The sequence below is a fragment of the Propithecus coquereli genome, unplaced genomic scaffold (assembly GCF_000956105.1).
Source record: "Propithecus coquereli isolate 6110/MARCELLA unplaced genomic scaffold, Pcoq_1.0 Scaffold985, whole genome shotgun sequence".
Taxonomy (NCBI): Eukaryota; Metazoa; Chordata; class Mammalia; order Primates; family Indriidae; genus Propithecus; species Propithecus coquereli.
In genome coordinates, this window is record NW_012156229.1 from 382,336 (window position 1) to 409,918 (window position 27,583).

Consider the following 27,583-nt stretch of genomic DNA (forward strand, 5'->3'; position numbering starts at 1 on the left):
CTACACTGACCAGCTTGGGCTCCTGCACCCCCTCTCCTCTCACCCTGGCTGCCAGACCCCACCCACCTCCAGCTCTGCAGCTTAGAGTCCCTTTGGGGGAGCTCCCTCCTCCCACCGCAACCAGCTGCTCATGAAAGCAACTGTAAGTGCCCAGAGAGGAGAGAAAGTAGAAGGCTAAAAGTTTTTTTTTATTTTAATTTAGAGAACATATTTATGCTGAGAAATAAAAATAAATAAATAAATAAGCCTGTGCTCTCATTCCTTTTTCAAATATCACTGTATTTTTCCAGTTCTCCCTCCAAGGAAAACAAACTAAAGAAGCTAGATTCCTTTTTATACTGTACATTTCTCAGAGGTAGCACAGATTACCCTCACAACACTTGGATTCTTCAGTACCATCTTTACAGCTTGTTATTCATAGGCGTGAGCCTCCGTTTACTCATCTGTAAAGTGGAGCAATATGTCCACTTTACATACTTCACAGAGTTGGTAGAAGGGTCAACCGAGATTATGTGTATGAAAGCATCTTAAAAACTAGAATGAGCTCTACAAATGCCAGGTGTTCTGTGCCTCTGACTCATTTTCGTGCTTTTCAAAAGGGGAAAGGTAGAAAGATCAATGTGAGAAAAAGTGTTGAAACCTTTTACAGACAATAAATCTTATTCTCTGCTACAGCATGAAGCCACACTGAACCATGTCCACTGTTAGGTTAGTTGAAGGCTGTTGTTAAAATGAAAATGTCACTGTTATTTATAGTATAAGGCCTACCCGTTTCCAAATAGGTTTTCGGAAGGCATTAATTTATTGCCAATACTGTATCTTGTATTACTTTGGCATTTGACTACTGAGGGAATGAAACACGGAGGAAGGTAAGTTTGAAGCAGAGTTGGGGACAGGAAGAGATGTCTGGAGTAAACAGCCCTTCCCAGGAAGTCAGGTTCCTGGGGGCACCTGCAGGTACAGGAACTGGACAGCCGCGGGTTGGTCACTGAGGATCTGCACCCAGGGGGTCTGGGACTAGTCGCAGAAGCTGGGCTGTTACTATCCGTAAGCCCCCAAAGAGGTGAGGGGAGTGGGAAAGAGGCTACCCCAACCCAGAAACACAGTCATGTCAGTCGTGCAGAGAAGGTCACCTTGAAAGAAGCAGGTTCCCTTCAGCTGCGGGGCCCAGCCCGCCCGGGCAACCTCCCAGGGAGGCAGCCAGGACCGGACTCTCTTCCACGCTGAGCTCTCTGGCTGGGGCGTCCCCTCAGCAGAATGGGAAGCTCCAGGGCAAGAGATCTTGGAGGAAAAAGATGGAAAGAGGCTCTGGAGGGGCAAATGAGGGGTTCCAGAGCTGGGCGTGCAGAGAGAAGGAATCCCGCACAGTGGTGCCCCGCAAAGGCTGCGGGAGGAAGGCAAGTCGTGCAGGAGGAAGAGCTCTGGTCAAAGAGAACTGGACACCAAGCACAGGTTATTCCAGGTGTAAACCTGAAACCACCTGAAACATTCTGGGCCCTCTCAGTGGGCTTTTTTCACACCCTATGCGGACCACACACGAACTTTGGAAACCCCCCAAACGTGCTCTGCTGACTGACACCCCTCCGAGCCCACTCGGTGTCGTCTGTATTCTTCATTCATCAGAAAAGCAGGTGCACAGAGCTGAACGGTCAATTCCTGTCTTTATTCAGATTGAAGACATTGAAAAGTCCAATATTTCACAATACATATCCTGGGTTTAGCAGTTAATAAAGCAGCATTTGAATTCCATTGGTGTCCCCTTTTAATATTAATGAACAAAGATGATGCAGTATAGCTTAATGGAGAGCAAAATGCATTTTGTCAAAAAAGAGAGTTAGAGAAAAGGAATTTAAGAAATCATGTACCCTGAAAAACCACTCTCTAAAGTAATGAGGAAGGCTAATCTGAGCCTCACTGGCTAAATAACTGCAAAATAAGATAAACGACAAGCAAAAAAAATCTCCAGTGTTTTTCAGGTCGAAATTCAGCTTTGAAGCCAATCACAACTGCAGATGCCAAAGGGCTTCTTAAACATGTTATGTCCTGCTTTAAAAACACTGCTGGCTCAACAAGTCCAACAGACAGAGCACATTTCCAAAGATGCCAATCACGGCTCTCTGACATCTTCTTCGTACCCTTCACCCCTGAACACAGACCCCCCAATGTTCCACTATTCCAGCAAACGTGTGCTCCCTTGAGCATGATTTTCCTCATTCTGCTCCTCTACCCACGTCAAATGCCTTTTCCATCGCCTCTTCCTTTTGAAATCTTTCTCATTCTTCAAGACCCAGCTAAAAGGCCACATTTTCCATTGACCTTTCTCTGGAGTGTTTTACAGTTGAAATGTCTCCTTCTGCTGGGCTCCCAGAAGCATGTCCCATAACTCTGATACAGTACACGTCCCATAACTCATCACGGTCTGCTATTTATTCTTGTTATGTGAATACCTTTCTCTCACTTACACAGGGAGTTGCCTGAGACTTCTCTAGCCTGCCCCTGACATCTGGAATGGAATCTAGCCCAGTTCCTGGCATGCAATCAGTGTGCAGCTAAATTTAATTAAGCAAGTTGTGCTCCATATACTAGTGATCTGAGCTTCCTCAAATTTCAGGTAGAAAATAATTATGTTATTTCATGCACTAGAAGATATAATTCACCTGCTTGTAGTCTTTGGGTCAGGGTGGTGCTATTTCATGCTCTAAAAGAGTTAATTTACACAATGGAGTAAATAACTCCTTTAGACCACTAGAGCCAAACTTTAATAAGTTGCCACCTCCAACATACAAGTCATCCGAAGAAATTAATGGTTATCCAAGATATGAAAGAAATTATTCGGCTCCTGCTGGAAAGATTGACTGCAATATAGTCATGTCATATAATTGGAAACAGCATGAATTTGATATTTGAGTCTGTCATTAGGTATTTTTAGGGCAGAAGAATTTCTCTGGTATTCTGAATGTGGGCAGGAATAATTTTTAAAGGTGACTACTGCTAAGATTTGTTAGTTTCTAATGGGTTTCAATGTTCTAAAAAAACAAGCTATCAGTTCCTATATTTACAGATTTAATTAACTAGAAGTTCTGAGCCCATGTTTATAAATTAGCATGGTCCCACCGATTTGGGTACATCAAGCTCCAGAAGCACTGCTCGTAAGTGACCAGCCCCTTATCCACAGGCACACACATGCTATAGTGTTTTGTAGCAGTGTTTTCATAATCTAGTTTTAATTGATTTTAAGCCTTTGTGAAGACTGAAGATGGTCGTGTCAGAGGCCAGACTTCCTTGCGCTTAGCGATGGGCTCCAGTTAACTCTGCTTAGTCCCTACCCTTTGTCCCCTCTCCCCATCCACTCCCCACAGCTCCCACCTTCCCTCCAAGCCCACCCTTCCCTCCGGACTCAGACCCCACCTGTTTTTTGTTTGTTTGTTTGTTTGTTTTTTCTTAGTTGCACTGAATATACTTTATTTTGGTATTTTTGCTGGATAAATAAGATGTACCATAATGAGAATATACTTATTCTAATTTTTTATTTCAGGAAATTATGGGGTACAAACATTTTGGTTACATGTTATGACTTTGCCACATCCCAACCATGATTTGAGGCATGTCCTTTCCTCACCAACAACGCTCACTGCATCCATTAGTTGTGAGGTTACTCACCTCTAATCCCACTACTCCCAAAGAATATTACTACTGTGTGAGCACCTTAGTGTTGATCAGTCAGTACCAGTTTGACGGTGAGTACATGTGGTGCCTATTCTTCCGTTCTGTGATACCTCACTTCGGAGGATGGGCTCAAGCTCTAGGAAGGCTTCTCTGGTCACTTCTCCCACACCAATCTCTTTTCACCTCTGGGACGCCTATTGAACTGAAAATGGGTGCTCTTCAGTTTAATACGTACAGACTGCTTCGTCTTGTTATTCAGTTTCATGTGCATTAGTCTAGTCTTCTCCACTTGGTTATAAGCCCCATGAGGGCAGAGATCACTTCTTATATTTCGAACCAATCTCTCCATCTGTCCTAAGGGGTGTGGGCAGGAAACAGAAACCATCAGCTTGGGCCACGGTCTGGCTGGCAATCTTTCTCTTGAAGGAACTGTCTTTGCAGCTTTAGTAAATGTAAAGAAGAGAAAGATGAAAGGTAATATGACTCTTCAAGAAGAATAATTGAATAGCAAACGGTGACATGCTATTCTCCAAGCTCAAGAAACATGGATAAAAAATAGACATTAATGATAGCAAAAGGTCAGACTCTTGGAAGAATTTTTTACCGAAATGGTGTAGATTAATTAGGAATTCATTATTTATATCTTACCTTCTTCCAAAGGACAGAAGCAGCTGATGGAGGGAGGCCGTGGCATCTACTATGAACTAAGAGCCTGGAAATAGGATTCAGGAGGTAGCTTTGCTCCAGCTTCCTGTGTGTAATTGGGCAAATCATCCCCACGCTGTAAGCCTCATCCATAAAGTGGGAATAATCCCACTGACTCTTGTGGGGATTAACTGGGGCCATATATAATTTGTGTATGTATGTTTAATTACATATATTTAACTGCCAAATACTCTACAGGTGTTAAGAATTCTCTGGAATCTATAAAAATTGCTTAAGTTCTCATCTAAATGGGGTTTCTATTTACCAAAATTCATGGGGAAACCTAGATCATGCACAGTAAAACTTTAGAGCCAAAGTTATTAATACAAGATAGACTTTCTACCAACCACAGCTGCCCAGAGAGAAGGAGGATCCTGGTCCCCAGCAGACGATCCGCCCGGCCCTGCCAGCCATGTTGTAAAGCGGGATTCCAGCCTAGATAACCTCGCAATCCCTTCCGATCGGGAGACGTTTATCACTCCCTTACGATCATCCCCGTGACTGATACTCAAGACCCAGCTTTGCAGACGAAGGAGGAGAGGCTCTGAAGAGCCATGTCGGTTAGAGTCCTCCCAGCTACTACAAGACAGAAGCAGAGGACAAGACCAGAAGCCAGCTTCCGCATCCCTGCCACTGCGGTTTCTCTAATCCACGCTGACACGAAACCACGAACTTACTGGGCCGACTGCACGTGCTGAGCAATGAATGTGGATCCTTTGGGCTCTGAACCAAAGTCCCTTCCTGCAGATTCCCACATGAGGACACATCAAAGAGCACGTGGTTCAGGGCATGGGGCAGCCAGGCCTGGCGGGAGGCGACACCCAGTCTGGCCGGCACACCCCTCCGGTCCTTGCTGACAGCTCTGGGCAGGCCGTGGAGCCCTGTCTGCCGGGAGTCTTCTGCCCTCGGGTTCTTTTCAGAAATCTGCCAGGCCCAATAAAGGCCCCGCGCTGACGGAGACGAGCCAGCTCCTAGCGTTCCGAACAGCCCCTCGCTGCCTCCGCTGACACAATGGGGCCGGCTATAATCACATTACACCCTCGTCTTTCATAATTACCCTCTTTCTCCAAGTGACAGAGTATCCTAACAGCAGGGAGGGAACTATTTTTAAACTAATGCTAACCAAAAAAAAAAAGCACAAAAAAAGAGTGTCATTTTCCACAGATACAGTTCTGGTACATAAATCACCCCCAGGGACAGAGTGGGGGCTGAGGTTGGCAGAAGCTAGAAAATCCAAACAGAGCCCTGGTCACCTGCTCCCAGGAGGTCCCCTGCCCCACAACCTACTGCTCATTCTTTCCCTCCCTTCCCCCCACCCCCAGGACCCTCTGCCCATGTTGGTCTCTTCCATCCCCTCTCTGACTCTGAAAAAAAGAAAAGGAAAAGAAAAGCCCGAAGGCAAAGCTTCAGTGGGTGCCGTCTGGCTACTCCCCTCCCTCCCCTCCTGCCCTGGTCCCTCCCTCCAGCCATGACCCAGCCTTCCTGAGGCAGCACCCCTCCCTTCCCCTCCATGGCCGTGAATGGGGATGGCTCATGGAATTTTTTCTGTAACCTTAGAAAAGCTCTTCAGTGTGAAGAAATAAAGCCAGAGGAGGTCAAGGCTAAAGGATAAAAAGCCACTTAAGAACAACTTTAGGTAAGGACACAAGCTTCAGCCAAGCTGAGGTGACCCGAACCTCTCCCCGCAGGCCTCCCTGGAGGGGTGGGAGCACCTCATTAACACGGCACTAAGTCAGCCTGGAGGACGATGCTGTTATCCACCTCTTACAAATTACCCAGAGACACCTCTGCCGCTGGCCATGATAATTATATTGATAAGGACGCTGGAGTGGAGGAAATGAATCAATGGAACAGCTCGGATCTCTTGGGTATCAATCTATGGAATCACTGCAACTCTCTTGCTCTCCCATTTGCGGGGTCATTAGCCATCTGTCTTGCTCACAACTGCGAGTGCGTCATTGAACCCTGGGTCTATTATCTATCCCTCAGCTTTATATTTTCTCACTCTACCTGTGGAACTCCTGTGTGCTTCTCACCAGCCTAATTCTCTTCCATTTTTTCTTCTCCACCTTCCTTCTCTGATTTTCCCTCCTTTTCCCCCCGTCTTAGTCTGCTTAGGCTACTATAATAAAATACCATAGACTGGATGGCTAATAAACAACAGAAATTTATTTCTCACTATTCTAAAGGCTGGCAAGTCCCAGATCAAGGTGCCAGCGCACTCTGAGTCTGGTGAGGGCTCCCTCTCTTGTTCTTAGACCGCACCTTCTTGCTGCGTCCCTGTATGGGGAAAGGGCAAGGAGTCCTCCAGGGCTTCTTTTATGAGGGCACTGATCCCGTGTATGAAGGCTTTGCCATCGTGACCTAATCACCTCCCAAAGGCCCTACCTCCTAACATGATCACCGTGAGGGCAGGATTTCACATATGAATTCTGGAGGGTCACAGACACTCAGACCATGGCATTCTCCTTCTCCTACCACCAGTTAATCTCTCTGACTGGCCTGTTTTGGTTCCAGTCCTGGAGTCGTACTGGGTCCAGTCTGATGACTTGTCTGAGATATGCAAAGACAGTGAGGGGCAGAGAGGAAGTTCTGCTAGTGCCCTCAAGCCTCCTACGTTGCCTTTGGAGACAAAGGTTTTGCAGCTGGCTTAACCACACACTCACTGCCCCACACCAAAGGCACGGCATGGGTCTCAGAACAGGTGGGACCCCTCCAAAGGAGACAAACATATCTAATGCAGCACTCAGGACATTCCATGGTGTTGGGCCAGGCCTTCCTTGTGGGAGGTTGCAAAAGTCTTCCCACCAGCATCACTGAGAAGTGCCAAGCAAAGAGCTCACCTGCAGAACAGTCAGGATTCTTTGCAATACAGAGGAATAGCAGGTGGAGATAGAGAGTAGAGCCAGAAATGGAAGCTTCCAGGGACACAAGAAAGAAAGCCACTTTGAAATAATTATGAAGTGACAAGAGCTTAGCAACACTGGGGCATTATTAAGTAGGTATTTAATAAACGTTAGTTTCACTTCCTTTCCCCCTTCAGCGGGCCTCAGATGAAGTGAGAAAAATGGAGCACTTCATGCCATTCATCCCACCCTCTGTCTCTGCCTTCCCCCGGAAAAGCAATGCAAGACAGAAGCAGAGAGGTTGGTAGTGCTGGTGTGGTTAACACTGGCTCGTGACTGAGCTGGGTAGGGACACCCCAGGGGAGCTTGGGGAAGTGAGGGAAGCCAGAGGCAGCTCATGCAAAGCCTTGGTTTTCTATAACTGCTGCTTTGGAGGAGAATTGTCCTGGAGGAGGACAAGTTTAAAAAAATGTCCCCCAACTCCTCTAAGACCAAGGCTTTCTGGTTTAGAATCACTCCAGATTCTTGGGACACAGTGGAGGCTGGGTACTTTTAAATACAGAACCATCAGACGAGCCTCCTCTCAAGGAAGACAGAAGCAATTTCTGGGGAGATAGGCTGGAACGGTAGAGAAAACATTAAGCTAAAAGTCATCGCTGTCAGGAAGTCCTAAATCTGAACCCAGGAGAGGAGAGAGTTGATTTAGAAGAGCTTTAAGTCTTTCCATGAGCACGGTATGCAGCCCCTAATTAAAGCTGGCTGCAAACGGCAGTTCAAAGCACAGACTCTGGTCAGCAAGATCGGGGTTCTGTCTCGGCTCCTTTCTCATTAACTGCGCCATCTTGTCAGGTTCGTTGGCCTTTCCTCAAGCTCATTTTCTTCATCTCAAATAATGGAAGTAAAAAGGGGACCTACCATCACAGCCAAATCACGCAGAGCCCTCCTGGTTGTCCACGGCAGGTCTGATTGCTGCCCCCTTCTGACTGGTGCCAGCCCAACCAGACCAATCGTGGAGCATCTTGACTCCCAAATATCACTCCTCGCTAGCTTATAGAGTTGCTGCTAGGAATAAATAAAATAATATGAAGAAAGTGCTTGGCTTGGCCCAATTACCATTGATTTTTGTTATGGGTTGAATTGCATCCCCTCTAAAGAAGGTATGCTGAAGTCCTAACCCCCAGTACCTCAGAATGTGGCCTTATTTGGAAATAGGGTCATTGCAGGTACAAGTAGCTAAGTTACGGTGAAATCATGCAGGAGTAGGGTGGCCTCTCATCCGGTATGTCTGGTGTGCGCACAGGAAGACGACCATGTGAAGACACAGGGAGGACGAAATATGCAGACAGAGCAAAGATTGGAGTGATATATCTACCAGCCAAGGAATGCCTGAGGATTTCCAAAAATCACCAAAGACAGGAGAGAGGCATGGAATAGATTCTCTCTCAGAGTCCTCAGGAAGAACCAACCGTAGGGATGCCTTGCTTTTGGACTTCTAGCCCCCAGAACTGGGGAAGAATAAAGTTCTGTTGTTTTACTCATAGAGACGGTATTACAGTTGGCAGACTTTTCAAAGCCCACTAAGACCATGAATGTGTAAAGTTTCGGGAAAGAGAAGATCTTAATGTTTATTTCCGTCCAATCTCTCATCTGATGCTTGAAATCCCCTATCGGCATTCTCATTAAGGAGGGTTTCAGCTGGTGCCTGAACACCTCCAGTGACCAGGAACTCTCTACCTATCCTGACAATCCAGTAGCTCTCACTAGTAGAACAGCTATTCTGTATATTGGGACAAAACCTGTTTCCCTGTAGATGCTCCCATTGGGTGGAAGCCAGCTCCCTGGGAACTTTTGCCATATAAAGGTCCAATCCCTTGGCATTTGACAGCTCTTCAAATACTTGATTTCACTGAGAGTCTGAGCAAATGCAATTTCTTCTGAATGGAGTGAACTTTTGCCTTCTTTGCCCAAAGAGTAATCCATTAAAATCGAGTTCTGCGTTACTTCCTGATAGGGTAGGTTACGCTGTGGGAAAAAGCAATCCCAAAAGTCTGTGCGTCAAAAACCGGAGGATTATTTCCCACTCTGCATGTCCGCTGTGAGTCAGCAGGACCCGGCCTGACTGAGCAGCCGCCATCTTGAACGCTGCCAGTCACCCTGGGAGGGAGAAAGCTCTAGAAGGTCTCCCGTCAGCAATTGAATGCACCAGCCTGGAAATGACACACACCATTTCCTCTCCCGGTTCGTCATCACAGAACTAGTGACAGGGCTGGGAAATGTAGTCCTACCATGTACCTGCAAAGCCAGCCAGAAAGACCTGGCTGCAGCCCTGATGGTCACCACACTCACTCTGCCTGGCGCTCCCTGCCGCCCCCGGAGCGCTTGTATCACCTCCCGCCCTCTCGATGCGTTCTGTGTATTAGGTGATTATCACGTTGCGCTGTCGTTACATTGCTCCTGTCTTCATCTCCTCCATGAGACTGAGAGTTTCTGGAGGACAGGCGAGGTCATAATAAAGGTTCAATACGTGGATGCGTTTGAGAGCAGTGACCACATGCCCAAAGTAACAGCCAGACAACTCGCAGTGGTTTACAAAGCCACATGTGGTCTGGCCCCACTACCTCTCCGGCCCCATCTCCTCCTCTCCCCCGCGGCCCCCTCCCTCTCTCATGCCCAGCCACACTGTCTGTCCAACTCCCCCGGCCAGCTCCTCCTTCGGAGCCCTGCGCTCGGTGCTCCCTGGGCTGGGCTGAGCTTCCTCCCTGTCCGCTCAGCTTGCTGCCGCCCCACTCTGTCACCATCTCCGCTAAGCGTCACCGTCAGAGAAGCCTGTCCTGACCATGCCGAGGAGACGTCCACATGCCCCCACCCTGTTAACTGCCCTGCTCCCTCCTTTCTTTTCTTTTTCTCCGCTGCAATCACCACCTCTTCACACAAACGCTAATGCAGGCCGCCTGATCACACACTAAATATCACATAGTTTGTATCATATAACAATTATTTATGGTATACGTGATTACTTTTTCCAGTATTTATTTACTGTCTGCTCCCCACCTGTCCACACATATATATGCTTGAAAGACATTTCTATTTATAAAAGGACCAGAATATAGTAGGTACTTAATATTTGTCAAATGAATGAATAGAAAATGAACAAACGTACTCCCTGAGTTTTCACATCTTTGGACCCAAATGCTGAGTTCCTTTCTCTCATAGGACAAGAATTTTGAGTCCTTCCAACCTCCCGGCCACCGAGAAGTGACCAATGCCCAGTGCAGTAGAGAGCAGAACAACTCCTTGTGTGTCCTTTGTTCTATATTTCAATTAATAAATCCCAAATTTAAATAAGACTTGGGGGGTTACAAAAATCGCACTGTGGACCGACTCCCAGTGAGTTTAGTCATTGACTAAAATCTAAGTGCTTTGCACACACAAAGCTGCACCTTTCCCTCTCTCTATAATTTTGTAGTTGTTGCTTTGGACCTAAGTGTGGAATTTAACAATTTTCCCTCTTATTTTCCCATAACTTGTCTTCCTTTTCATCTATAATGTTTATTCTTTCACTTACTTATTGAGTGTCTACTATGTGCAAAAAAGCTGCATTAAGTGCTATGAGGGGTTAGGTGATAATTATACAATTCCCAGAAGGAAAAGGTTATTCAGCAATATCAATATGGATCAGATGAATAGACTTTAGTTCAGTAAGAGAGATAACTAAGGGCTCTCCTGTATGTAAATGACTAATAGCAGAGCTGTTCCTGGGACACTTTCAGTGGTGGAAGGGCCCCAGTGACACTTAAGGATGTAATTCCTGGAGCAGCTCAAAATGGAAGGCAAGTAGAGCCGTGGATGAGAGGGGGGTTGGGAAGAACTTACAGGTAGGAGGGCAATTTGATTCAGCCATGTCATTCCACTTATCCCAAGGTTGATTCATCTCATCTGGAAGTGACCAACGTATCACCTTCTCCCACATCACTCCAAGGACCTCACCCACTTTTGGACAAGGGTATGCTAAGGATTGGGCTTTCTTGCTGTCCATTGACGGATAAGATACTTCATATGTTCCAATGATTTCAGAGCAGTCCTTGAACAGGGAAAAAACCAGAACAATCATTCTACTTGTCTGCAAACCATATTTATTTATTTTAGCTAACGCCAAGTATTAGGTAAGAATAATACGGATAATAACTCCATCATCAGCCCAACCCTATAGTTATGGTACCATTATTATCTCCACTTTGCAGATAAGAAAACTGAGGCACAAGGTGGTTAAGTGATCTTCCTATAGCTAGAAAGCAAAGGAGTTGGGGTTTGAACCTGGGCAGTCTAGCTCCAGAATCTATAGTCTCAATAGCTCTGCTCTGCCCTGCTTCCTCTCTATATTGAAAACAAGGACAGACTATAGTCCAATATATGATATAAGGGCTGAATAATAAGGCTTGATTTTATACTAGTCACTAATACAGGTTACTCCTAATAAAATCAACCCAGAACTGAAATTGAAGAGACCAATATCTTACTCGAGGATAATGGGGAGGGATTCAGTGAGTTGGAGAATGATTCAACCTTTTTCCCTCTGAGCAGCTATGCATGAATTTATCTTTCCATCCTTCCATACATCCGCTCATGTATTCACACAACATCTATGTACTGGGCACTGTCACGGTCCTGGGGAGACGATTACTTGCTGCAAGTGAGACGTGGCCTGACCGACGTGGGCTTAGCAGGCAAAGGAAGCCGTGGTCTGGTGTGGCAATCACAGCAAGCAGGGAGGGGGCCTGCAAGGGTGCAGCATGAATCCAGTCTGTGTTTGGGGGGATAGCTGAGGGGACAGGAGGGAAAAGATGGGAGAAGAATGCTCTTGCAGGAAGGAACATTGAATCTGGCCCTAGCAAAAGTCTCTAATCTTAGCATTTCTGGGGAGATTATAGAATTTACACAATTTCCATCAGAGACCAGAGAAAAGGGAATGCCCTTTGCAAGGAAGACTCTGGGGTATAGTAGCTAAGAACACAGCTTTTGGAGTCAGTGGGGCCGGCATTCAAACCTTAACCTCTCAAAGCCGAATTTCCTCCATTACAGCATGGGGCTACGCACGATGCCCCAGCACAGCGTGGTCCTGAGGGTCACACAAGCTCGGGGCAGAGCATGATCTGCACACAGCTCACACTCAGTCATCCTAGTCGGCACTTGCTGCCTTCTTTTCAGACTCACAGTGACTCCCACTTGGGCCCTTAGTCCTTAATCTTCCTAGTAGCTCTAACATTGCTTTCGGAATCGAAGTTTGTAAATCTCTTTTCTCTTTTACATAGAGAATACAAAGGGAATATAATTTCTGAAAAACTTATTTGCATTACTGTGAATTTATTATACTCTGTGGTTCTTGGTGACTAGGTAACCAGCAGAGGAGCTAATTCATTATTTTAGCAATTTAAACAGGAGCCCGGAAGACAGGTATCCTGTCGTCACAGAGCGCTGGGACTATACTAATGAGAAGATTAAAAGAAAGTTCAGCTCACACAGTCCCTGATAATCACAAATGTGCCCAAGGATTATTAACAATCACAATTACCTGGAACTATATTATTTGCCTGGTTGGTTATTCTAAAGTCGACTTGCGTTGAATAGATGAGCTTAGAGGAGTTATTGAAGAAGTTATTCTGAAGCGGCTGGTGGAGCCCGCCACAACAAATACCCGGGAAAATGGGAGAGAACACCTAAGGCTCCAGGTCCCCTTCATCCGATTTCTCAGCCGGAACAAAGGAAGCCCTGAGTCCTCCTCAGATGAGTAGCCCATCTACACGGCCTCCAAGCCCTCACATGCCTGTAGGAACCATTGCCCAGCACGAGGGCCAGGGCCAGGTGTTCTAGAAAAGTCTTTTGGGAAAACAAAATAGGCTTCTGCAGGAGCACTGTCCATTTTCATGGACAAAGTCCTGGACCTTTATGACGTTGGCAGCCACTGTCCCTTCCCGATGCCCCTTGAAAATCTTTGGCTGCCTATTCTTTAGCTATGTAGGATTGTGAAGAGCCATGGTGCCAAGGCGCAGGGCTCAGGGGTTGTCTTGTTCCATGGCTGTCTTGCAGATTCCCGCAACTCCATGCTGTGTGCCGCAGGCCGGTCTTAAACCCAGAGCTCCGGCTGAGAGGATGGGGGCAGATGGGGAAACGGTGGTCCTGAAGAACATGCTCATTGGCGTCAACTTGATCCTTCTGGGCTCCATGCTCAAGCCCTCGGAGTGTCAGCTGGAGGTCACCACAGAAAGGGTCCAGAGACAGGCAATGGAGGAGGAAGGAGGCGTTGCCAACTACAACACAACCAGCAAAGAGCAGCCCATGGTCTTCAACCACGTGTACAACATCAACGTGCCCCTGGACAGCCTCTGCTCCTCGGGGCTGGAGGCCTCTGCCGAGCAGGAGGTGAGTGCCGAAGACGAGACTCTGGCAGAGTACACGGGCCAGACCTCAGACCACGAGAGCCAGGTCACCTTCACCCACAGGATCAAGCTCCCCAAAAAGGCCTGCCCTTGTGCCACCTCAGCCCAGATGCTACAGGAGCTGCTGAGCCGGGTGGAGATGCTGGAGCGGGAGGTGTCGGTCCTGCGGGACCAGTGCAACGCCAACTGCTGCCAAGAAAGCGCCGCCACAGGTAGAGTCTGGGGAGCTTGCAGGGTGGTCTTGGAAGGGGACAGAGGGGGCTGAGAAGACGGGGAACAAGCAGGAGGGAGCAATGCACTCCGTGTGGAACCAGCATCCCTTCATGCAGTCAAAAAAAAAAAAGTGCCCCGGTCTGTAGCTTCTGTTAATACGTCTGTAAGACATAAATGCAGCCCTTCCCGGGGGATTCAGTGCAGGGATTCTCTACACAGCGTAGCTGGTTTGAAATACATTAACCTGATTTTGGGGGGACGAGTCAGGTAACGGTACATCGGTTCAGCACAGCGGCTTCGATGGCGAGCAGGGAATTTGATGTCTGTCTTCATTCATCTTTGGTTTTCACAGGCTGCTGAATTGATATCTATCCATGTTAACCTGAGGGACCAGAAAACGCAGCCGCGCTGTTCACTCAGTCGCAGCCTTTCTCCCATCTGAGTAAATGATAGTCATTAAGGTCCCAGCGGACCTGTCCCCATCTTCTCCAGCAAGATGGAAGTTTTTATCTCCTGTCCCCTCCATGAACACACAAACGCGCATGCGCGCACACACACACACTCTCACGCACAACACACACGCAGAGCTCATTCCATCCTCCAAAAGGCTGAATGTTCCAGGGATGTACCTCCAGCATTGCCCACTCTCCAACTGGTATCCTTACGAGTTTACCTTTACCTCTCTGAGAGACGTGGTTAAGTCTTCAGAGCTAGACTTCCCACATGTGGATCCTGGCTCTGTCACTTCCTAGCTTATGATCTTCCTAGCAAGTTTCCCAGCCTGTGCCTGCTTTTCCTCATCTACAAATGGCGCTAGAATAGAGCAGCAAGGCATCATTAAATATACACATGCCAGTTCCGGAGGAGAGCCTGGCTTCTAGAACGCACCAGAGAAATAGTGGCCGTTACCAGCGGGCCCCCAGTGAGCAGCAATTGTGTCTGTCCCCTTTTGTGGCCAGCTTTCCTCTCCCAAAAGCTACCTTAGACACAGGCAATTCAGTGCTTTGATGAGAAGAGGCATTTGTCTTGCTACCTTGGGCTTAAGCACTCACCCGTTTAGGGCCCCTGATCTCAACGCTTCCACGGGATGAGAGCAGGAGGGGGCAGGAGTGCCATGTTAGCAGAGCCAGGAAGGCCCACGCTCCAGAAGGATGCCAGAAACGCTCACCCTGAGACACGGCAAGACCAGGCAGTCTTTGAGCAGTGAAATATTTCATGGGTTTTTCTCACCTCCTCTTCCCGTAACCAACACTGTAAATAACGATCTGAAGAATAGAAGAGTGAGCCCAGTGATTCAGTCCTCTGGTCTTTGGTGAGCACTGTCAGGTCAGTTCACCTTTCCAATGGGTCTGGAGAACAGCGGGAAATCCTAGGTTTCTGTGGACATGGACTCTGCTGCTCGAGAAGCCACGTGGCTTCTACAAGCGGGCCTTTTCCACCAGGATCCCTCACGGATGTGGAAAAAGTCTGCCAGGAAGAGCTATGTTAAGCAATGTCAGCGCAGTATATTTTCAGGTCATGGGGGCCATGGGAAGTAGTAGAATTAAACAAGGATATAACTTAATGGACTTTACCTACTTGAGTGCAGAGAAGGATGCTGAGCAGATATCACTTTTTGTTTACTTAATAAGTTTACTGGATTCACGCTAGACAGATAAATTAACCATGGCGGTTTTACCGCAGTAAGGGCGAGGACAGAGATATGCATAGAATCCTGAGATCCTAAGTGGACCGACTTTCTCGGAAGCCTTTAAAATAGCCCTGGCACTGGGTTTTGACGAATGAGAATTGGTTAAGTGGCAGGGAGGGAGGGAGCAGGACAGGTTTGTACCATGTATGAACTTCCTCTGCGGAGCCGGCTCAGTGCTCAGCCTACATCCCCCTGGGCGCCTCTCAGTCCCCACAGCCAGCATCTGGGTATCTTTGTCACAGGGCTGTCCTCAGTCTGTTGGATCCTTCTTGTTCTTCCCAAAGAGAGAATGAGGGGTCTAGGAATTCACATGCCCCCAGGAACCACCCTTAACCCATGATGAGATGTGACCTGCAGGATTGAACCCAGGTCGCTCTCCCTGGATCTTTGCCGACAATGCACCCAGCTTGGGCACTTTCCCTTCACCATCCTCCCCTCTTCCCTAGGAGTCTTTTCTGGGAACACCTTCCAATAAATCAATCTTGCACAGATCTTCATCTAAGGTCTACTTCTAGGGAACCCAACCTCAGACACCCTGAAGGTGAGCTCCTGGACACAAGGGGCCGGATCTCATCCATCTTTGCCCCCAGCACTGTGCTAGGCACAGATAGCCTGTGTTAGGTGAAAATGTTTATTCAATTGAATATGTACCAAACCATGTTGAGCTTGACTCTCAGCAACACAAATGTGCTCAGACGATGAGTAGAGGTGTCTGCCCACTCCTCCCCAGCACCACTGACAGGAGAGGCCACTGCTGCCCTTTGACCTTCTCCTTGACCATTCCAGGACAACTGGACTATATCCCTCACTGCAGTGGCCACGGCAACTTTAGCCTTGAGTCCTGTGGCTGCATCTGCAACGAAGGCTGGTTTGGCAAGAACTGCTCAGAGCCCTACTGCCCGCTGGGTTGCTCCAGCCGTGGCGTGTGTGTGGACGGCCAGTGCATCTGCGACAGCGAATACAGCGGGGACGACTGCTCCGAACTGCGGTGCCCGACAGACTGCAGCTCCCGGGGGCTCTGCGTGGACGGGGAGTGTGTCTGTGAAGAGCCCTACACCGGCGAGGACTGCATGGAGCTGAGGTGCCCCGGGGACTGCTCGGGGAAGGGGACATGTGTCAACGGTACCTGTTTATGCCAGGAGGGCTACGCTGGTGAGGACTGCAGCCAGCAGCAGTGTCCGAACGCCTGCAGTGGGCGAGGACAGTGTCAGGAGGGGCTCTGCGTCTGTGAAGAGGGCTACCAGGGCCCCGACTGCTCAGCAGGTAGGAAGGGGGACTCCGCGGGGTGTTTGGCAGGGGTGGTCCAGCAAACTAACTGGACACCTCCAGGCAGCTGGGGAAGAGGGATGAAAGGGAAGGTGAATTTTCCGCAAAACAATTCCCAGTCAGGTAGTACTCATTCGCTTTCCAAGAGAGCTGATTTCTTGAGTCAATAATAATTGATGAGGCAGATTACAAGGGCTAAAGAGCAGAAATTAGAAAAGGTCACGTTCAGGCTGAGAGCTGGGTCATGACCCCCAAAACTGGAACAAAGGCAATGGAAACAATGATGACAACACGCCACTGTCCTTACAGTGGGGAGGGCAGAGAATGAGGTCATGGGACCCCCTGAGGCAAGGCCCTTCTCTAACTGAGAGGGATTCCAAGAGTTCCACCTGCTCAAAAATATCTCCCTCACCTGTTGCCATATGCTGGGGAAAACTTTGACAATGCTATTGCAAGAGATGGTGGTTAGGCCGTGGGGCTGTCTAATTATCTTGGACCTTACGGGCTGTAAGGTGTTATTAATTTATGAAGTGATCTAGTGTGTCCACATGGAGAAAAATGTAGGCCTGGAATTAAGTAAAGAGGAAGAAAGTACTAAAGACACTGAGAAACAACGAACATTCTAACGATTAGTCCAGCATATTGAAAGGCTGTGACTCACTTTGTTCCAGATGCCCAGGTAACAAATTGGAACCAATCCCATATGTAGTGGAAACTATGGAAACTGAGGGAAAGGTGATGTCCTAAACTGGAGGTCTAAATCCAACAGTGAGAAAAATACCAATATCTCATTGGGGCTGATTTTTTTACCTGAATCAGATTATTTCATTATTGCTCATCCTCTTCTGACTCAATCGGTGACTGTTGCTCACGTATTTGTTTGTGGTTTAAGCGGTACAGACTAAGTAAATTGATCCTTTCCATTTAGCACTCAGAGTGCCCACTGGGAAGATTGAAAGTAAACAATAACAGTAATCAAACATTCTAAAACTTTCTAACTGAGCAGTTCTGGGAATTTTCCGATCAACCATGTGACATCAGTGTAAGGGGAGAAACCCCGTGAAGCCAGCGGCACGGCCTTCTGTTCCTCAGCATCATCCGTGGTCCCCACCTAGGCGGCAGATGAGCTTCCTGCATATGTCACTTCAACTTAAATGTGTTTAAAAGATCAATGGCAATAATGAGAAGAAAAACAATAATAATGTGTGGCTTAGGAAAAAAAAATTTTTTCATAATTTTTCTTAATTTTTTTTCCATATTCGATTATTTCATGTAGCCTCCCTATTTCGTTTACTGAATTGAAATATCTTTCTAAAAATATTGATAGTCCCTATACCAATTGTCCCTAGATGAAATTCAGGCTAAAGCCAAGCCTTATTGTTTCTGAATCCGAAGTCACCAGGCAGTTTTCGGGAAGCAGGCTGGCGCATAGCTCCAGTCCCCACCTAGAGGATGAGGCTCTATGAGGCCCCACCTGGAGGGGTCCTTTTGGGCCATTGCTGTGTTAATGCTATTCTATCACTCACGTGCTTCTTAGTAGACTCCATCTTTGTTGACCTGGACACACCTGTCATGTTCTTGACCCTGCTTTTCTACAGGGATGGGTCCATTTGCAAATAAAATCTTGATCTGAGCCAGGGTCCAAACTGAACTGGAGATAAACCCTCCTGGTTACCTCAGGGGAGACTCAGTAGCTGCTAGCACAGCTACGATTGGGTTGAGTCCAAACCATGGGCACGTGTTGCTTGAGGAAAACTTCTGTAGGCCCAGATAAATTATTTTACAGACTCCCAAAGCATGTGAGGAAGGACAGTTGCATAATCTCCATCTGTTTCTATAGCAACCCTGGAGGCACCACTCACTGCAGGAGGTCTGTTCTTAGGGCCTGCCTTTTAAACCAAGTGCCACAGGTCTCTCCCAGAGAAGTATCTAGGTCATTATCTAAAGTGCTACTTTGCTTGCTTTTTGTGAACAGGCTGTAGGAGAAGGGGCTATTTATCCACTGTCTGACATTTCTGGCCAGGTGCAGGCATTACTGCACGACTGCTTCCGTTGCCTACAGGGGGGAGGAGAGGAGAGAGAAGGGAAGGAAAGTGAAAACATGGAGAAACACAAAACACACTTCCTTACAGGTCATTCTCTTCTCTTTGGCAAGGGCACAGAAAGCAGCTGCCCATGGCGTGGACTGCATTCTGAGGTCCCCTGGGTCTGCAGGGCTCGAATGCGATTGAATAGTGTTGCCAGGGCCACTGCGCTTGCTCCTGGCCTTGATCTGTGCTCACAGCGTGCCACGGGACAAAATCTCAAGCTTTCTGCCTCCATTTTCTGCCCATCTACAGATAACAGAACAAAAAATTCATGAATATGAGCACTTGAAACAGGCCTTAGAAAGAACCTCCTCCAGGCTTCTTCTCATTTTACAGATTTAAAAAGCAGCAGTCCAGAGAGACAGAGATTTTCCTAGAGCCAGGCAGCTAATTAATGGCAGAGTAAGAATGAGAACCCTGGTCTCCTACCAACTTCTAGCACTCTTTAATCCCCTCTGGGATGCTAAGTAGAACAGAATTGAAAAATAAAAATGTTAAAGCCACATACCCGAAGAAGTAGCCCTTTTGATATGAAAGCTGAGTCCTGTCAAATGGTAAAAAATGAGGTTTTGGAGGCGAGGTGGAGAAGCACATCAACCCTTTGTCCATGCCCGCCCCCGGTGATGGTGGTTCGTGCGGGGACTGGCCAGGGAGCTGCCAGAACCCCCTGTGAGTCAGCAGGATGAAAGAAACATCAGAGCAGGCTCTTGAGACAATCCAGAAAGCTGTTCCCTGGACTTCAGTCAGACCTGTGCAGATCCGTCACTGTCAGCCTCTGCCTCTGTCAGGGCGGCCACCAGCCCAGCCTTTGGCACCTGAAACCATTTGCTCTTTGGAGGAAGACACATCCCAGAACCAATTCCAACTGCTCTCACCGCATAAGTGCAAAATTTAAGCAAGATCTTAAAAGGAAAGAGCGTGGCATCTTTGCAGATAAGCAACCCCAATGTTTCAAGCCATGTTTTTCTTTTTCCTTTTCAACAGCCTGCTTCCTCAACTTTCAAAGTTGGAACCTCCAAAAAAGTAAGACTTAGTAAGACTTATTCTCAGTGAAGGATACTTTGCACCCACCATAAACTCATTGAGTCAAGGCATAAGGCTCTTTTACAGCTTGCTCTGTAGTTCAATATCATTTCAGTTTGTAAGGATTACTGACACCCAATGCACACGGCTACTGCTAAGTTTTAGGGCCAGTGTGGTAGTCTCTGTTGAGCCACCACTCACAAGACAACTTCCACCTTCATGACACCAGTTCTGACTTCTCAGTCAGAAGTGGAGGCAATGTTTGCCACCAGGCTCCTGTTTCAAGTTACATTTCCAAAATAGTAAATTCCTTTGCCCCTATTTTTTTTGCTTTAAAATCCCAAAATGCTCTCCTTTGATCACCCTCCATTGTCATTATTAGTTTTATTTCTGGAAGAAGGAACCAAAAAGGAATACTCTGACATGTTACAAATGCCATAAGGGTTGGTGGTGACTTGAAATTTGGAATGGGCATTTCTGTCATTATGACAGGACAAGTCCTGCACAGGGAACTTGGGATCAGTGTGTTGAATCACAAGAGACAGGCACTAGAGAAGCTTTTTTAAAAAATAGTTTTCTTACCTCTAGGAAAAGTACCAGCCTGGAGATCACGTCCTATAATATCATTCAAATTATTCCTAATATAGTTTACTTTGGGGGTCTGTGTATAAACGAAAGAAGGCATCGGGTACGAAACGGAACCCGCTCTACAAATTGTCGGGGAAAGAACTCTACACATAGAAGGTCTGGTTTGGAGAATCGGTTCTGCTATGACTCAGCTCCATGTGACTTAGGGCAAACCGCTTAACCTGGGATGTGCCAAATCACTCAGTTTTCTCATGTGTAAGTTTAGGATAATTATATCCACCCAAACTGCTTCATAGGGCTGCTATTAAAGGATTTTTTTGAAATTCTAGTTAAATGGTATGTCTGAACATGTTTTATAGACTGTGAAATGCTATACAAATGTAAAGTGGTATTGTATATTGGCTGAGAGGTTCTAAAGTCATTCTGTCTGGGTTCAAATCCTAGCTTTTATGTTTGCTGACCGTGTGACCCACTTTCCTCATCTACAAAGTAGGAGTAATAGTGACACCTACCCCATAGTGTCAATGAGAGGATGAAATAAGATGATCCATGTAACAGTGGTTAGCATTCCACCTAGCGTATGATAAATGATGGGTATAATCCTGCACAGTCCTCATGGGCTCTGTGTAGCAACAATTCTTTCCTTGTCCAGGAGTCATTCTGTGTGCATAATACGGCTGCTGCAAAGGTCTCAGTGCTGTTCAATGCTCTAATAATGTCAAAATGTAAATGATACAAGTTTATAAAACATCATTTGAAAGTTTAATTATTTAAATTTCATTTGCATTGCTTTTGTTTTGCAAATTTTTAAAAAATAAATTTTTAATTTTTTGTTCTGGTCAACATTTGCCATCTTCAATCAGAGGGAGCTCCACTTCCTAGACTGTTTTATTAAACGAAAGGTTTGGGGCAAAAGCAATCAAAGCAAAAATGTCCGGCATTGCAAATATATACTGCTAATTTCTATCCCGTGAGCCTGAGATCAGTTAATGGACTTCTCCTATCTGCTTTTGTTGAGGATTTAAGGGGCACCTGTGAGCACGAGAGGCAGGCACTCTCCACACACGTGGTTCTGTGAAAAGCCACTGGCCTAGGCCTACAGGCTTGTCAAGGTGAAAGGGTGAGATTACCCAGAGGAGAAACTCAAAACCAAGGACAACTCTACAAGTAATCAAAGCCCCACTACATATAAATGTATAAGTTAATTATGACCCTTTAAATATTGGCCTGATCTTTGATTCAACCTATGGGCAGGTCCAGTTACAGCCACACTGGAGTTAGCTTCTAATTAGTCTTAAAAGTTTAATCATTTAATGCCCATACCACTGGTGAACCTTCATTTCCCAAGGCCACTGTACACAAAAGGCTATTTCAATTTGTTTTAACCTTTGGTGACTCTTTGAGTAGCATTTGAGAAGTAGGACAAGAGAGAAAAGCAAAGTCTTCAAGAATGTTTCTTTATCATCTCCAAGATCAAGGCTAATACAAATTACTTTAACACGAGTTATATCTCTTTCAAAACTTAAATGGTCTCCTTTTAAAAGGGAAAATGCTACAATAAAGGCCCACTGAATGTTTTTATCTGGCCGGTGGTTTGCTGTTAAATATCTAACAACTAGCTCCCTGAAAAACTAAAAAATTAAAAGCCCTGATTTGTAGCATTTGCCTATTTTCATGGTGTAAATACTCTCTCCCTGGCCAAATTCAAACTCCCACCATGACATCGCTAAACATAGAGCTGGGAACACATGTGCAGTCCTGCACGATTATATATAGTATTTCCACCAGAGAGATACGCCACTTGTGAATTAACGTAAGGACATAGATAACAGTAACACGTAGTGAAATATTTTGAGATTGATTAAGTTTTGAGCATTTGTCACCTTTGTTTTTAATATAATTTGCTTAAATATAGTTTATAAAATTTAATTTTTAATAGTGGTTGTATTTAACAGTGGTTTTGCAAATTATTGGCTTTTACAAGTCAGTAGGAGCTGGCTGCAGCACGCCGCTAGCTCATGGCCTTGTGGACACTGGGACGCTAAGCACAGAAAAGTCAGGACCCTGCCCACAAAGGGAGTTACGAATCACTCAAAGCCAGGGAGCCCAGTGGAATTGCAGAGACGTGGCATGGGGGTGAGGTGAAAGTTGAGTCCAGCATGGGGAAGGCAGTCCTCTGAGCTCATGCTGTCTGTGTATTGCCTCCCGGTAGTTGCCCCTCCAGAGGACTTGCGAGTGGCTGGTATCAGCGACAGGTCCATTGAGCTGGAATGGGACGGGCCGATGGCAGTGACGGAATATGTGATCTCTTACCAGCCGATGGCCCTGGGGGGCCTCCAGCTCCAGCAGCGGGTGCCTGGAGGTTGGAGTGGTGTCACCATCACGGAGCTGGAGCCAGGTCTCACCTACAACATCAGCGTCTACGCTGTCATTAGCAACATCCTCAGCCTTCCCATCACTGCCAAGGTGGCCACCCGTACGTACCATTCCCCCATCCTGCTTCATTTTTCTTTTCTCCTCCATGAGATCATGGACATTCATGATGGTAGTGTCTTTTCTTAATTCTCCGGGGATGCCTGAAATAGTCATTGGTCTTGAGGGGAAGGGCTGCAGACATGACCCACTTAGAAAGGGCATAATATTAACAGGGCACTTCCGATTAAGGGTTTCCAAATTTAGGCACCTTTCACAAATTACAGAACCAAAAGGACAAAAAGCAATTTAATTATTGAGCACTGTCTTGTTACAAGCTAGACTATGGCTAGAAGTCAAGTAACATATAAAACTCATACAGACTTTGAATCTAGTTGGGGTTTTAAAACCAAGAGATACGAAATAGGATGTATAATGAGCAAGTGCTAAATGGCATGTTACAGATGGTGAGTGCGTAGCAGAGTGGGGAAAAAATCTTATTTAAGACCACAGCTGACAACATCCACTTCTCCTGATAGAGAGGTGGCATAATTTCTTCATGGTCTTTTGTTAGCAAAATATCTTGATAGTTCATTTTAGTTATAAAAGTTGAAGCTCTAGAACATAGTTTGGAAAGATTCAATGGGAGGAAAAAGAGAGACAGAGAACAAGCTTAGCTGCTCTCCATAAGAGATGGATAATTTTTCTTTTTTATTTACAACAGGGGAAACTTCTATAGGTGTTCTTCTATACTTTGTATATGTTTAAGCATAGAAAAATACAAAAGATCACATACCAATTGTTAATGCTGACTACATCAAAGAGTGGAATAAGAAGGAGATAGGAAAGCATTTTTTTCTTTATTCACCTCTAAATTCTTAAATTGTTACAATAAGCCTGTATTACTTTAGAATTTCAAAAGCCAAGCAGAGGGATTTAGGTGAGAGACATTTTCCTCACCCAAGTTTACTACAAAACCTGGATGCACACAAATGCCTGTGTGTCTCACGTGGAAAGTCTTTGGAGATAGCGAGAAAAAGGGGCTGTACTTGATTAAATTCTGGGAAAAGAGAAGAGAACATTCAAAGGAAGTGAGGTATGAGTCATACGTAGATTTTAGCCATAACAAGAAAGTGGACCAACAGTTGACCATAAGAACACCTGAGTGTTCTGAGTTTTTTAGGACTCAGAAAGCGCCGGGTCAGTAGATGGACCTTGTCGCCGGGTAAGGGGTAAGAGACTTGAGCCCATTTTATGTAGGTCTCAAATGGCACAGTGGTATTTGGTAACAAATCCCAAGAAAGTTCAGAAAAGGAAAAGGTCCGGGTAGGAAGAGTTGGCCTTGAAGGCTTCATGGAAGCTCCAGGACTGAGCGGAGCTTTGAAGGCTGCAAGGACAGAGACAGGCAGAGGGGAAAGGGTTTAAGAAGTCACCTTGTCCCCTTGCTTTTCAGTTAACAGAAATCCTGTCACACTATTGGGCTCCTCCTATGAATGTTGACTCTGTTAATATGCCTGTAATTATCTGTCTATATTGGAAAATTTTTAAAGCAAAATTCCTCTGGTGCCTGAGAACTGGCTTTAAATATCTACAATGATTGTGTAGAAAGGCGGGTCACCATCTGCTTTTCCCACCTTGCTCCGGGATGAGTCACCACCCAAGTGTCTGGCCCGACTCCCAAATGTCTCCTCTCTGATCCACACGCACGTGCAGGGATGAGGTTTCCATCTCCTACGGCGCTTATTCCTGCCCATTCGGGGCATCCCCTCAGGCAAGCTCCCAGGTGACAAGGACAAAATCATGTAACCACCTGACATGACATGATCGTGATACGGGTTCACAATCAGTCCTGCCTTCCAACCAGAGAGCATGAGAACACTTCCTCACAGGAGGGATGAAAATCTGTCAGTTTTCCAACGGGAATAGCCCATGAGAGACCAAGCTGGAATGGGAGCAGGCTCCCTGGGGAACTGAGAAAAGTCCTGCTGTCGTATTTTAGGGCTGGTAATTGGACCTCCACTGGGACAAGCACACTTCCACCTCACTACACCTGTGCGTGTGTATGTGTCTGTGTGGCTGGGGCGGGGGGAGGGTCGGGGAGAGGAAAAGAGGGAGATTAAGAGAGGAAAAGAAGAAATAAGATAAGTGAGGCAAAAATGAGTGAGGAATAGAAGAGAAAAATAATGAAGGAACTGGAGAAAAGAAGGAGAAAGTATAACAAGAGCAAAATCCCAGCATCTGCTATTGTCCTCAGTGTCTGCCTTTGTTTCACTTGTGCACATGAAATGACAAATTCAGACCACCCTAGACTTAGTGATTTGAGCTAAACAAAATACTCTGAATGCACAAGAGATGATCAAGAAAAGCATTCTAGTATTTATTCTGAAATTGGCTTGCTCTGCATCTTTAGCCAACTTTGTGCCTCCGTTTTCCTGTGTGAAAAATGAGAACAGTGATATTAGCCATGATATTGCCTCCCAGGAATCCTGTAAAGCTTCTAAAGATAGTGTTCAAGTTCTCTGAAAAAGGCATTATATTATATATTAAATGCCAAGATTTGCCCCATTAGTAAGGGAAGTGTGACTTTGGCATTTTAACGTTAACCTATTATGTAACAAAAAGTGTAAAAATAACTTATATAGAATGCAGATTGTGTTTTAAGTCTACTGGTGTATTCTGCCAACACTGAGCACCAGGACACAATGGAGTGGGCCACCGGCACCCGGGACTCACTGTGTCTGCAGTAAGACTGGGACTGTCCACCAGACACCACCACACCCCCGACGTGGAGGGAGTTTACCAGGACAAAGCACCAGGCAGTGCTCTCTCCCCATCCTGAGGGATAGCCGTGACTTTGTACCTACATTGCTGTGTTCCAGATCTCCCCACTCCTCAAGGGCTGCAATTCAAGACGATCACGGAGACCACCGTGGAGGTGCAGTGGGAGCCCTTCTCATTCCCCTTCGATGGGTGGGAGATCAGCTTCATCCCAAAGGTAACACTCACCTGTTAAATTGCTAAGCAGCCTCATTTGGAGTATTTGTTCCTTCAACTTGGAATCAGTGGCAGCAAGGAAGGCACCACCCAGTATCTCTGTCCATGTCATTAAAGGCACCAAAGAACATGTTGTGGATGGCTGGGACATAGAACATGTCTTTCACAAAGGTGTAGTAAGGACTGACTAACGAGAGTGACCCTGAGCGTGGCACCTTGGCCGTAGGTAACTGAAGGGTGCAGGAAGCAGCCACCAGCTCCAGCTCTCTGCTGAGATGGCTCCAGGGTTTGGTGAGCCGTGATTTCAGTGAGCACGAAAACCACACCCTCTCTTTAGGTTATAAGAAAAGCCAAACTGAGTCAGTCACATAGTCAACCCAAAGCTTCATTCTGTGCAAACAGATGCACCAAAAAACAAAACCAAGCCAGACTGCACAGCTTCAACCTCTAAAGGTTAGAGGCATGACGCAAAAACACCATGGCGTACCTGAATTATTCACGATGGATTTGTAACCTATTAATTAAGCAACATTTTCCTTAAACAAATTATATTATCAGTCTGTGAGTTTAAAAGTATCCTGAGATTCCATTCTACTCTTTAAAGCAGTATTTTATTTTACTAACCCTAAAACCTACTTTTCCAAATTTCCAGAGGTGCTTGACTGGCTCCAGTTTTCCAGAATTTGCTGACCCAACTGATGTCCTCCCTAACTATACCATTCATGGGGATATAAAGTTCAATCATACTCCTTTCCTCTGTCTTCATCCTTCAACATCAAAGAGCATTTTTTCAGTCATTCATCAGACTTAATGACCAATGACACGTTTTTGGCTAACAAGACTATAATTTCACCATTCTTTTACTTCAGAATTCTTAGAATCATGGGCGGCTGGAGTTGCAAAAGACCTTCAAGTTCACAGGGTGCAGACCTTCACTTTACATGTAGTTAAGTTTATAAAGACTAAGACTCAGAAAACTTAAAGAACATCATGCACCCGTTTGGTGACAGCCTTACAATGAGTACCTGGGTCTCCACCTCCTGATCCAGGGTTCTGTCCACCAAACCTGGATGTCCCCATTCTCTTATGTGGATATAGTCATGTCATATCATGGCAAGATAAATACATCTAAACAGACATTCTATACAAGTATTTTATTATATGTCTTATCTGAGCTAAAATGGCCAATAAAGTGTGGCAGGCAATTGGGTTTATAACAGGGAAGAGAGAATCATGTCGCGTTGCTGCTCAGGCAGAAAGAATTATGACAGGTTCTCCTGTTTTACATCCAATATGTAAAACTCTAAGAGGGGGCTAGCCAGGGCATGCCAAGGTCAAATGCATGCCCACGTGGTTTGATAACTATTGTGGTCTGTAGGTTGAGGCCACTGGGGGGGCATTTATCACACTGATTTATAAGAGTATGACTATCAATTACATATAGGCACTCTGGGTGACATAAATAGAGACCAAAGAGTAGGGGAGAAGGGCAGTGCCATAAAAAGGGCCCTCTTGTCTCCTCCATTTCCAGAGATGTGCATAGAAAATGTATGTTAGATAGATAGATAGATATAGACAGATAAAGATAAGATAGAAAGATAGATAATAAATATTGAATCCTGGATCCAACATCCAGTTTCCCTTTCTCATTTCCTCTTC

At 46.0% G+C, this 27,583-nt stretch overlaps 1 protein-coding gene across 1 annotated transcript in view; it reads left to right on the forward strand.

Moving 5' to 3' along the window:
• The window catches only part of TNR (tenascin R), a gene marked incomplete at its 3' end in the record, with an annotated part of 354,737 nt that overhangs the window by 291,248 nt on the left and 35,906 nt on the right, over positions 1-27,583 (forward strand). Inside the window, exons 3-6 of the mRNA XM_012665247.1 lie at positions 13,302-13,863; positions 16,341-16,817; positions 22,731-22,994; positions 25,810-25,925. Coding sequence (XP_012520701.1) covers positions 13,365-13,863; positions 16,341-16,817; positions 22,731-22,994; positions 25,810-25,925 — 1,356 coding nt within the window. The remainder of the gene's footprint in view (positions 1-13,301; positions 13,864-16,340; positions 16,818-22,730; positions 22,995-25,809; positions 25,926-27,583) is intronic.